The sequence below is a fragment of the Aythya marila genome, assembly GCF_965140915.1.
Source record: "Aythya marila genome assembly, chromosome: Z".
NCBI classification, from domain to species: Eukaryota; Metazoa; Chordata; class Aves; order Anseriformes; family Anatidae; genus Aythya; species Aythya marila.
The window spans coordinates 19,359,660-19,371,959 of NC_139080.1; the positions used below are offsets into that span (position 1 = coordinate 19,359,660).

At 47.1% G+C, this 12,300-nt stretch overlaps 1 protein-coding gene across 5 annotated transcripts; it reads left to right on the top strand.

Moving 5' to 3' along the window:
• The first annotated feature begins 2,373 nt into the window (after positions 1 to 2,373).
• Positions 2,374 to 9,737, top strand: SETD9 (SET domain containing 9). 5 transcript variants are annotated; one of them, XM_082782483.1, is made up of 8 exons: positions 2,374 to 2,463; positions 2,547 to 2,872; positions 4,454 to 4,577; positions 5,486 to 5,601; positions 6,831 to 6,936; positions 7,251 to 7,341; positions 7,965 to 8,717; positions 9,208 to 9,737. In XM_082782483.1, the coding sequence occupies exons 1-6, from the start codon at positions 2,378 to 2,380 to the stop codon at positions 7,255 to 7,257; spliced, it is 765 nt and encodes a 254-aa protein (XP_082638609.1). In that variant the 5' UTR covers positions 2,374 to 2,377; the 3' UTR covers positions 7,258 to 7,341; positions 7,965 to 8,717; positions 9,208 to 9,737. The 5 variants fall into 5 exon arrangements, with proteins under 5 accessions (XP_082638609.1, XP_082638607.1, XP_082638608.1 ...); XM_082782481.1 differs by lacking the exon at positions 7,251 to 7,341; XM_082782482.1 differs by lacking the exon at positions 7,251 to 7,341 and having other exon boundaries at positions 9,237 to 9,737.
• Positions 9,738 to 12,300: the final 2,563 nt, after the last annotated feature.

The window sequence follows — 12,300 nt, forward strand, 5'->3', positions numbered from 1 at the left end:
GAGCTTAGGAGAAAAAATAAAGTGTACAGCTGCTGGAAGTAGGGTCAGGCTACGAGGAAGGAATACAGGGATGCTGTTTGTGTTTGTAGGGAGAAAATTAATGTGGCCAAAGCCGAACTAGAGTTGAAGCTGGCCATGTCTGTGGGAGACGAAAAAGGAGAACCAAAGAAAACATAGGTCCACTACTTGATGGGGAAGGTCTCCTCACAAACAATGACATAGGCAAGGCAGAGACGTTTAATGCCTTCTTTGCCTCTGTCTTCAACGCTGAAGGTGGCCTTCGGGACCCTGGGTGCCCTGAGCGGGAGGACCATGACGGTGGGAATGACAAACTCCCAACCAACCCTGAACGTGTGCGGGATTTGCTGCTCCACCTGGATCCACACAAGTCAATGGGTCTGGATGGGATTCATCCCAGGGTGCTTAGAGAGCTGGCTGATGTCATCATGGGACCTCTCTCCATTGTTTTTTCAATGATCTTGGGAATCTGGAGAGGTCTCAGTAGACTGGAAGCTGGCAAATGTGCCAATTGTCAAGAAGGGTAAGAAAGAAGACCCTAGCAAATACAGGTCTGTCAGTCTCATGTCAGTGTGTGGTAAAGAATGGAGAAGATGATTCTTGAAGTTATTGAAGCACACCTGGGAGACAGTGCTATCAGTGATGTAGCCAACATGGGTTCATGAGGGGTAGGTCCTGCCTAACAAATTTGACTTCCTTTTATGACAAGATCACCCATCTAGTCGATCAAGGGAAACCAGCTGATGTAATCTTTTTGGACTTCAGCAAGGCTTTTGACACGGTTTCCCATAGGATCCTACTGGACAAAATGTCCAGCATACAGCTAAACAAAAACATCATACGATGGGTGAGCAATTGGCTGACGGGCAGAGCTCAAAGGGTTGTGGTAAATGGGGCCACATCAGGCTGGTGGATGGTCACTATTGGGGTCCCTCAAGGCTCCATTTTAGGGCCAGTCCTCTTCAATGTTTTTATAAGTGATTTGGATGCAGGACTAGAAGGTGTTTTGAGCAAATTTGCTGACAACACCAAACTTGGAGGAGTTGTGGACTCTGTTGAGGCTCTGCAAGAGGCTCAACAGACTCTGTGGACTCTGAAAGGCCTTGCAGAGAGACCTGGACAGATTGAAGAGCTGGGCAATCACCAACCACATGAAGTTTAACAAAAGCAAGTGCCGGGTCCTGCACCTGGGATGGGACAACCCTGACTACATGTACAGACTGGGCGACGAGACACTGGAGCCTAGAGGGAAAGACCCATGAGGAGTGGCTGAGGGCACTGGGCCTGTTCAGCCTGGAGAAGAGGAGGCTGAGGGGGGACCTCATCGCAGTCTACAGCTTCCTCACGAGGGAGAGTGGAGAGGCAGCTGACCTGTTCTCTGTAATCACCAGTGATAGGACCCACGGGAATGTTGTCAAGCTGAGGCAGGGGAGGTTTAGGCTGGACATCAGGAGGGGGTTCTTCACCGAGAGGGTGGTTGCACACTGGAACAGGCTCCCCAGGGACATAGTCACTGCGCCAAGCCTGTCTGAATTTAAGAAGCGATTGGACTGTGCACTTAGTCACATGGTCTAAACTTTTGGGTAGACCTGTGCGGTGCCGGGAGTTGGACTTGATGCTCCTTATGGGTCCCTTCCAACTCCAGATATTCTACGATTCTATGATATTCTGTCACATCTTTCCAGTAACCTTTGACTCCATTGTCAGACCTTGACTGAAATGGGAGGTCGGGAGCAGCATCCCACGGGGCAAGTTTTATGAAAGGAGGTACCGAAGGGGAGAGGGGAGGCTGAGGCAGCGCTCCAGCGGGACAGGTAGCTGCTGCGAGGGAGAATCCGAGAGATGTGAGCAGCTGGGAGCACCCCCAGGTACAGGGGAGTAACTTTATAGTGCTTTGGGGGACATCCTGTGTGCTTTGTGAGGCACCAAAGAGCTTGGGGACCACAAGGCTGCCGGGGCAGCTCACGGGGCTGTGCTTTCCACACACGCAGCTTGGCTTTCACACGTCTTTGCATCTCCTATTGCATCCCCACGCCGTGAGCAAGGAGAAGCGGTTATATTTATACATCCCAAGCCTTCGGAGACACCACCCACGGACTTTTGGCCTTTAACACGACGGGCAGCGCCAGCACGGCCTCACTGAACGCTGCCTGGGCGGGTGCCGACACCGCCCCTCACACGCAGCCCGCCGCCATGCCGCGGCCCCCTCCCTCCTCCATCCCTCCCTCCTCCCCTCCCCTCCCCTCCCCCGGCCCCGTAACCACCAATAGCATCTCGGTATGCAAATAGCGGCGCGCTGCCCGGGCGCCGATTGGCTGCGACGCACGGCGGCGGCCATGTCGCGGGGCTGCGCGGCGCCATGCTGCGCGGGCTGCGGCGGCGCTGGGCCGCCTACCGATACCGCTTCGTGCCCTGGCTCGCCCTCAACCTCCGCCGCCAGCGCAGGTGAGGCGGCGGCGGGGCGGGCGGGGGGGGGGTAGGGGGTTAACACGCCGCCGTCCTGCTCAAACGCCCCTCTTCCTCTCCAGGACACTGCGGTACGTCCCCGAGAGCTCCCAGGACAAGATTATCCCCGACGAAGCCGTTTTAGAAACGCTGCTGAGGGCGTTCGCGGCGTTGTTCGCCAGCGACCTGGGCAGGCAGGCGCCCGTCCTGGCCGCGCGTCCGGAGATCGGCCGAAAATACGGGGAGCCGGGGCGCTGCGAGGGGGCTGCCCGCGGCCCGCAGGACGTCCTGTTCCAGGCGCTGGGCTTCGGCCTCGCCCGCCGCCACAGCTCCCTGCCCGCCGCCGGCACCGGCGTCTTCCTCAGCAGGGGCGGCGCGAGGCGAGGGGCGGTGGTGGCCATGTACCCCGGTAACTGCCACCAACTGCCACTAACTGCCATGTACCCAACGGCCACTAACTGCCATGTACCCCCGTAACTGCCACCAACTGCCACTAACTGCCACCAACTGCCACTAACTGCCATGTACCCAGTAACTGCCCCCAGGGTTTGCTTCATGCCGGGTCTCGTCCTCACCTCACAGGCTGCCCCGGCCGAGAGTGTTTCTGTGTGTAAACCAACCCCAGTCGCTCTCCAAATCGGCCCAGCGGTACCGCGGGAGGGAGTTTTACCCCCAGATCAAACGATTTTTCAGTGTGAAGGTCTCGCTTTTCGCCTGCCAGGCTCTGTAAACACAGCGGTGTGGGAGCAGCGTGAAGCACAGTGTGGTGCTGTGGGGTTTGTGTTTCGGACGTGTGTCTGAAGGAATGGGGATTTGAGCTATCCGCATGGACGAGTGGATCCACACACTTCCAAAGCACAAAAATGCATATTTATCTATATACCCCTTATCTAACGGAGCTGCTCTCCATAAAGCGTGTTCGGAGACGTGCCCTTCTCTGTTCCTCGTTTCTTGGAACTGTATTTGCTTACATTTTATAAAAGATTCATAATTATATAGGTATGGGAAAGCCAGGGCAGCTCTGTTGAAGAGCTGGGATTTGTTTCAGCTCACTTAGGACTTCAGGCACATGTTAAACACGAAGACTCATTGAGGGTCTCGTGTAGCAGCTCGTCCAGCAAAATGAGGATGAGCTGTTGAAATGTCTTTTCCATAGGTGACAGGGAAACCAGAGGGCTCCTGGCTGGGGAAGGGACCACTGTAGAGACCAGGTCAGTCAGTGCCATCCTGCCCGCTGTTTGGCAGTGAATGCAGCCTGCCAGAGGGGGTCCTTGCCTATCACCCCACAAGGTGTCACTGGGGGTTTTCTGCAGGGCGTTGCTGGAGATATAGTGGCCGTGAGGGATGCACAACTGCAATGTCAGGAGAAATGACAAGCCAGTCCGCTCTCACTTGTCTATGCTTGAAGTGCAGGGCACAGATCTGGGGAATGTTGTGCTAAAATGACTTGTCCTTGGCATAGTGTCATGGCATTTTTCTGTCTTGTACCAAGCAAAACCTCTGATCAGGGTGATGGGGGGGTGGGGGGAATTCATGTTTTTGCTTGTATGTGTGTTTTTCAGACTTCTGGTACAGTAGTAACAGAGCAACTGGGTATCTTCAGATGTGCTTTCCTGAGCAGACATCACCTTTTCCTCTCTAAAAGTTCAATCATCACTTTTTCCTTTCTGGTCACTTTTTCTCTTTCAGACCAGTTGCCTATGATGTTTCAATGTTTCATCTACTTCTCGCATGGGTTCTTCTTTTTAACAATTTCCTTCAATGGCTTCTCTTTGGAATACCTCAGCTGACGTAGATTTTTTGTATCTCTCAAAGAGGTGTCTAAAAGCTTGCAGACATTTACAAGAGTCAGGGTCGTAAGCTGAGAGAAGAGATCTTGCCTATTCGTTCTGTTGCTTCAGGTTCTGCGTAGAGGAGGCTGGATGATGTCGTAAGCCTATCCTCAAATAACATATTTTCTTCTGAAATAATCATATCTGTTTTGTAACAGGTACAGTGTACAGAAAGCACGAGCCGATCTTTTTCCAGTCCCTTGGCAATCCTTTTATTTTTAGGTGCATAGATGGTGTCCTTATTGATGGGAATGATAAAGGACTATCAAGAGCAGTGTACAGGTAAGCAATCATAAGAAATAGGGGAATGGCACTCAGCTGGTATCTTAGAATCTAGTGCTAATATTGTCAGGTTTCTCTTGTCTCGCCCTAATTTGATTTTTATTTGAAATATCATCCACTTCTGTGTATGTCATGCTGTAAAACAGCACAAGGGTAAGAGCTGCTGGACATGATCTACTATGTCCTTGTGTCTCTGTAACACCAGTGAGAAGCATTTTGATGAAAGTTGTGGACAGGGACTGTTTCTTATAAAGAAAATAGTTCTAGTAGGAACAGGACAGCATATTTTTAACATGCTTCAGAATTCTTTAATCAAATCTGCTTTGTGAATGGGGAAAAAAAATGCCTCCATATGGAATTGCAAATAGCAGAAGGGAGAATCTGTCAGCTCTGTCTCTGGTCTGCAGATGGGCAGCACTTAAGAGAGCTGTAGTCCTTAGCAGTAAGTACAGAGCTGACATGAAGTGGACTGTTCCAGCTTAGCTTAAAATACAGTTTGTAGGAACTTTGGTGGAGCAGTTTCTGTGTTTGAAAATAAAATGACTAACAAGCAGAAAGGGTGTAAAGTAAGGGACAACTAATATAAGGCTTGAATTCTGGGAATGAGATTTATGATGATGTTGTAAGGAGGCTTCACATCTTTAGAGGCGAACAAAACTCTTCTGTGATTGTAAAGTTTGATGCAGATTTCTGGAATTGTACATGGTGTTTTCATGCTGGTTCTCTTGGGGTGTCAGAGACAACCACTTCCTGACAGTAGTTTTAAATGTACTTTTTAAGCAGTCATCAAGGTATTGTTCCTTCCAGCCCTTTCCAAATGTTGTCCTGGCTATTTCTGTAGATGGAAGTGCGTACCACTTGGTAAGTGAAGGAGCAGTGATACATGTTAGCACTGTGGGTCATTTCAGGTCTTGCAGCAGGAGGGATCAGCTCGGCCCATTCCAGATGAGTGATGTGAGCTGGCTCACGGCTGCTCCACAAAACCCACTGGCAGTGGGACAGTATGTTAACAACTGCTCGTATGGTAAGTTGCCAGGTAAATTTTCAAAGGTTGAGTTTGTCTGTTTGGATATAAATTATTTTGCAACTGACAAGGAGAATCAAATATTGATGGGGGATGAGGGATGAAGGGCAAAACTGTTTAAAGCAAGATAAACAAGGAGCAAGGAGTTTCTGAGGCTCTTTGTAAAAACCAAGTGTTAAAATCTTTCATCGCAGCAACTCTGAGAACATCCTTGTGCTTTCCTCACTGACTCCCCCAGATGTCTCCTTGCTGGTATGTGGTACAGAAGGCACACGTCCCAGAGTGCAAGTCACTGGGAAAAGATACCTGGCACAGGAGTTCTGGACTGAGGCAGTACAGATTTGAGATTCCCACTACAGTTCCAGCAGACTTCTTGAGAAAACCATGTGCAAAGTGGCATGTACCAAAAGTTTCTGTCGCTGTTCATTTGGACTATAATAATTTTTTAGACTTAAGAAATAAAAGTGCACAAAATACAGGAAGTGGCTAGTATTGTAACTGTGGGACATAATGAGAATGATTTATTTCTTTTGTCTACAGTATGTGTTGGTCTTAAAGTTTGGAGGAAAAAGTGACTAATGCAGATGGTTGTGAGATACAGAAAGTTTAATGACTACCATAACTAGCCTGTAAGTGGCTTTCATAGCCTGCATTACACCGATACTATCCTGCTTCCAAGTAGCATCCAGAAAGGAAGTGTAATGAACCACGTATTGACTGGCATGTAGACAAAGTTCTGTCCCATCATACCACTCATTCCAGGTCCAGAACCCCTGCAAAGAAAATTTCAGTGTTTCTGCTGGGCAGATGGCAGTTTTCTCCCTGGCTGTTTTTGTGACATATTTTGCCAGCATGGAAATTGACACCAAAATGTATTTTTTTTTAATTTTTATTTTTTTAACTGTACAAGTAACTGTTGTCCTAGATATTAGCAATGCTGTAAGCTGTCCCTGGTACTCTGCAAGGTGTGCCCCTTCATATCAATGCTAAAAATCAGGTCATCATTTTTAATGTAATAAGGATAAATTAACCTCCAACAGCTGGTTATGTTGTTTATAGCTGCTTGTATAAATTCACAGTAGGACTTAGGGGAGTGTAGTAGCTCTCAGCAGAGGCATTGTTTTCAGGCTTGATGAAACATCTGCTACTTTTGGAGCAGTACTTTTTTACACACCTGTAACCCCTATCTGAGAATTTCTCAGCATAAGATTTTTTTTACTTATTTCTAGAAAAAGCAGCCAACGTGTGTTACCAGGAATTTGATGTGCCAAGTTGTTTTCCAGTAGAGCTGAAACAGTACCTGCCAAACATCGTCTACAGCCATGACATACAGAGGTTAGCAGTGAGTCAAAGAGTTCATGGATTTGTGTGACACAAAGCTTGCTGCATTTGTGGAAAGGGCAAACGTGGTTGAAGAGAATATTACTGCACGTGAAGAAGAGTGACATAGAAGTGTGTACCTGTAAGGACAATTTATCTCTTTGAATAGGTCCATTTTAAATGGCTTTCAGGGCTGAGTGATTTTGTTCCTTTCCCACATATTTGCAAATGAGAAAAGCATAGCTCTGAAAACATGGAGCATAAAGGTGTATGATTTCTGGTTACACAATTAAAGCATGCTGAATTTCCTAAATTTCCACCTCTTTTAGAACTTAAAACATTTGGAAAGCTTTAGTTTTCCCACTGGAGATTTGTGGAAAGTGTCAGCATTTCTATGGAGCTGTCTGGAAATGTGAAGAAGTAAGTTGTATGTTCTGAAGTATGTCCTGAATGTAATACACCAAAGGATTTGAGCTTTTAGTCCAGTCGCTACCCCAGGAAATAAATAATTCTCTTAATCTAGAGGATGCAAGAGGATTTTAAGGAAAACCATATAGACTTTGAATCTATTTCTGGAGCTATTCTAAAACTGAATCTTGGTTGGAGAGTTACGGTACATGTTGGAAAAGTGGCTTTTCTGATTGACCTTAGGCTTTATAGAGGCGAAGTTAAAGATGCACTTGTAAACTTCAGATAACTAAAGAAATGCTAATTAAATAAGAGGTAAGACTGAAGTTTAAGAAAACCTGGATGCTGTGCTTGAAGTGTGAAAGCACAGTGAGGAAAGATGGGGCTGTTTCAGAAAGGGCTATAGCTTCTTAACATGTCTTAGTGTCTTTTCCTCTGTCATGATTAGTCCGTTTAATTTCTGAGTCACTGTGTGAATGGAAACAGTATTTGAATACCACATGGGTTGCACTTTTTTTGGTAATGATACCAGTTCTGATTCTGTTTGCTCTTTCTCTTTATTTCAGTGTTCTTTTCATAGGCTTTCTGACATCTTAGTTGTTTGCTTACACGTTTTGCTTTTCATTTTTTTACAGCCCCCTGAGGTGTGTAGTGCTTGTCACTCTCAGAGACATCAAGCAAGGAGAAGAACTTTTTTCTAATTACTACACTGTCATCAATTGAATTAATAGATTCAGGACTGAAGAAATCTGTGCCATTACAATACTTTTTGTGTGTGTGCTTCAAGCTCCATGAGCATTTTTACACAATGAAGAGCTGTAACTTCAGCCTTCAGAAAGAAAGCTGTGGGCTTGTATTTCCCTGAGATTACTCCAGACGTGGTGCAGTGGTGAAGGTTTAACTGTTTACATCACTAGGTTTTCAGCTACCTCCTATCATGGATATTATTGCTTATTGCTTTTCAGCTGTCCATACAGCTCATAAAATAAAAAAAATAAGTTCTGTACGTGTCATTTAATCTTCTAGTTTGCACACATTTCTGTAAGTGGGTCTCAGTATTTTGCCACCATTTCTCATGCTCACAATGAACACAGTTTGTAAAACTGTGTAAATAAATAACCTGTTGAATGAATAAACCTGTTTCTCGGGTTTATGGTGATTACTAGTTCTTATTCTGGTTTTCCTGGAGTCAGTTCCACTCCTGTTGGTATCTCTTTCCTTACAGAAAGTATTTAAGTGTCGGCAGTTGACTGCATCTTACCTTTTATGAAGCCTTTCGGAAGGAGCAGTGTCAGTATGTACTCAGGATGTGCCTGCAGGGTGCGCTGTCACAAAAACCACAGCTGCCGGCTTTTAAAGCGGGAGGAAAACCGGCCTGATGTCTCAAGGTACTGTCCAACTCCAGTTTCTGTGGTACTGTGAGTTTCCTGGCACGTGGCAGGAGCTTTCATAGCTCCTGTTCTCAAACAGAGAACTTCAAGTTGTGGAGTAGCTGTAGGAAGTGATGCCAACTGAGTGTGCTGTGTGTTTTTTTGATGAGTTACTGGCATAAGTAGAACCAGTCATTCCCACGTTAATTCTTGGTGCTGTCTGCAAACTGCTTTCACAAAGTAAACAGGAGACAGCTTGTCAGTCTTCGGATCTGGCTAAACAGCTTTCTTGGAAAGAGAAATCATCCTGGTACTTCCTGCAAAGGTCCAAGCAAGCCTCCCAGTGAATCTGTGGTTGGCATAAGCTCATGAGAAACAAGGAGCTGGGAAGTGATGTCTGTCAAATCTGGTAGTGGTTGGGGCAGCCAAGGTGCCTTGCTTAGCTGCAGAATTTTTCTTTTTCAGAATTCATAGCTTTTCAGTGTGTTTTACTTGTTCTCCTTCCAAGCCTGAAGCTTGCCTTCCATATTCATCTAGAAGCCCTCAGTCAGAAAAGGCTGGGCATTTCGGTAAGACGCAAAGAGCAGAGCTGCAGGACGGCGGCATGTGGCTCAGCACGGGTCATGAGAGGCTGATGAAGCTGCTGGGAACAGCTCCTAGGGACAGACCTCACCGTGTCGCCCTGTGTGGTACCGGGTTAGAGCAGGGGCTGCTCTCCATCCTGTGGAAGAGAACAACTCATCCCCCATCCCTGTGAAGATCCCTCCTCTCCTGGGCTGGGCCTTTTCCCCCAGCTCTCAGGAGGAGGTTACTGGGCATCTCCTGCTCTGTGAGCAGGGGGCTGTTTGTCAGGGTGCCCGCGGTGTTGCATGGCTGAACAGGTCAGGGTTTATGGCTGGGGAGGGAACGCTAGTCTGAGCCTGCCAGAAAAGGCAGGTGCTGTTCACGTCTCTCCAGGCTGAGGTGCTGTTTGTGCAAGGGCACAGATTACTTCAGCTGTCCCATTACACATTTGTTGGTGATTTTTAAATGACCAGGTTTGAAAATAAACTCCTGTCTGACAACTGTGGAACTTATTTTGCAGCTATTTTGTTAAGAAAGCATTTATTTACTGCAGTGTCTGTCTCCTGGGTCTGAATGTATCTGGTAGTGGAGCAGTGCAGTGCTGAGGTGCAGGCTGCGTGTCACCTAACAAGACAGGTGGCAGTGGTTTCGTCCTGCTCAGACACTGAAACCTGACAGCCTGCGTTGGTGACTGGTGGTACACGAAGGAAAGCAGGGCCTGGCCTGCAATGGGCAGCAGCAACTGGTGTCTGTCTGCTGGTGGCTACAGAACAGAATACAGCAGTTCAGTTGGAAGGGATCTTTAAAGATCATCTAGTCCAGCTGCCCCACCACTTCAGGGCTAAACAAAAGCTAGAGAACGTTAAAGAAGGCTTTGTACAAAACTGGTGCTGCAGTAAATGCTCGGGACAACATCTGCTCTGCTATCCATCCCCTTAATCCTCACCCAGAGGCTCTCCTGTGTCATCCCTCACAGGAAGGGCTGTACAGCCCCGTCTCTCCCTCAGGCACAGCGCAGCACTGCCTCACCTGCCCTGCCCGCCTCTCCTGAACCACCGAAGGGCCTGCGTGCCAGTCCTGTCTCACTACTGCCAATGATGCCACAGCTCGGGGGAAGGACCGAGGCTTCCCGTTCATCCCGTTTGCTCCTCGTGTTGCAAAAAACGTGTGTTGGTGTACAAGTGTTTCAGGCGTGCTCCTCAATCTGCAGCGCTCCCTGGAACGACGTAGGTGCTCCCCTCAGCTTCGCCACCCTCGGATGGTGCTGTGCCATCCCTCGGCTGAATCTCAGTGTTCCTGATGGTGTCCTCCTCCCATGCTGACCCTAGTTTAAAGCCTTCTCAATCAGTCTCGCCAAGTTACAGACCAGGAAACGTTTCCACCTCTGAAACAGGAGAGTCCAGTCTAGAAAACCAAAAGCCAGCAGGGGGAAGAGGTGCAGTCAGGTGGTACTCAATAGCAAGGAGCAACACAACATGGGGATGGAGCAGGAGAGGAGAAAATGGAAGGGTTAAAATAACAGTTCAGTGAAATGGTACAGCCTGTGGAATGGCTTCAGGTAAATTGACTGGTTTCTTGTCTTCTTAGGATCCGTTTCATCGTTAAAGGAAGGTGAAAGTCATTCCAGTTCTCTGTGTGTCCCTTCATTCCTACCAGACGCACAAAGAGCAGGATGCATTATGACACTAATTCAGATGTAATGTGCACTCTGATAACACCCCCATAGTTCTCAATGTAATCTATTTATTGTTTGTTAATAATAATAATTTATTAATAGAATACAACAGAACAGTCCAGTTAGAAGGGATCTTTGAAGATCATCAAGTCCAACTGCCTGACCACTTCAGGGCTAACCAAAAGTTAAATATTGGTGGAGGCATACACCCACCCCTCTGGATGGTCCCTCTGGATGGCATCCCTGCCCTCCGGGGTCAGCTGCACCACACAGCTTGGTGTCATTGGCAAACTTGCTGAGGGTGCACTCGATCCCACTGTCTGTGTCACCAACAAAGATGTTAAACAGCTCCAGTCCCAGAACTGACCCCTGATGAACACCGCTTGCTACTGATCTCCACCTGAACATTGAGCTGTTGACTGCAACTCTTTGAGTGCTCCCATCCAGCCAATTCCTTACCCACCCAGGAACAGTCCATCCATCAAATTCACATCTCTCCACTCTAGAGACAAGGACGTCAAAGCGGGCAGCGTCAAATGCTTTGCACAAGTCCAGGTAGATGGTGTCCATTGCTCTTCCCCTATCCACTATAGTACTGTAGGATGTATTTTTGTATCTCTTCATCTTAGCTCCTTGAGAAAGGGAAGGTAAGTTCATTAAATTACTTGACAAATTACTTTTTGCTGGTTAGATTTATATCAGTGTGTGCTCCTAGCTAATTTAATCATCATCATCTTTTCTTTACCTGAACCTTTATTGTGTCAGTCATTTCAGAAACAAGCACCCTGGACCTAGGAAACCACAGCACAAATTCTGGTCTCTGATGGAATGATGTGATGTGAGGTCTCAGAAGCAATGCAGTGCTTTTCAGGGTTCAAGATCAGTAATCATTTTTGTGAGGGAAAAGGAAAATTGTAAAAAAAAAAAAATCTTAAATAGTACAATTTAAGTACTAAGACTAAACAGAGTAGAGATTTTTTTCCTGCCCACACCCGTGACTGAGCCTGATGTGTGGATTTATGCTGTGGCTTTATGGATTTGGGCAAGTTTTCCTTTAGAAGTGAACAGAGACATACTCCCCCTCCCAGCTTACTGTGTAGTTTGAACACCGAGTTATGCTGCTGTGCTGTTACTAGGAAGCCGTGTTAAAGCCCTCTCCAAGATTTTGCTGTACTTAAGCCACAATTTTTGAGGGAAACCGTTGCTTATTATTTACATGTATATCTGCGTGTTACATTTGTCATGCTTCACATTACATGAGGTAGAGGGGTAGTGTGTACTTCAGTGTTACCCAGAATGTTAAAACGTGGCCAATTAGTGCTAAATAATTCTGAAAATGAAGTAACAAACATGGTGCAGATG

Coding starts and splice junctions, on each gene's coding strand:
- SETD9 (XM_082782481.1), top strand. CDS start 2,378: ATGCTGCGCGGGCTGCGGCGGCGCTGGGCCGCCTACCGATACCGCTTC. Junction 2,873..4,453: donor GGTGGTGGCCATGTACCCCG/GTAACTGCCACC, acceptor GTTTTGTAACAG/GTACAGTGTACAGAAAGCAC. Junction 4,578..5,485: donor CTATCAAGAGCAGTGTACAG/GTAAGCAATCAT, acceptor GGGTCATTTCAG/GTCTTGCAGCAGGAGGGATC.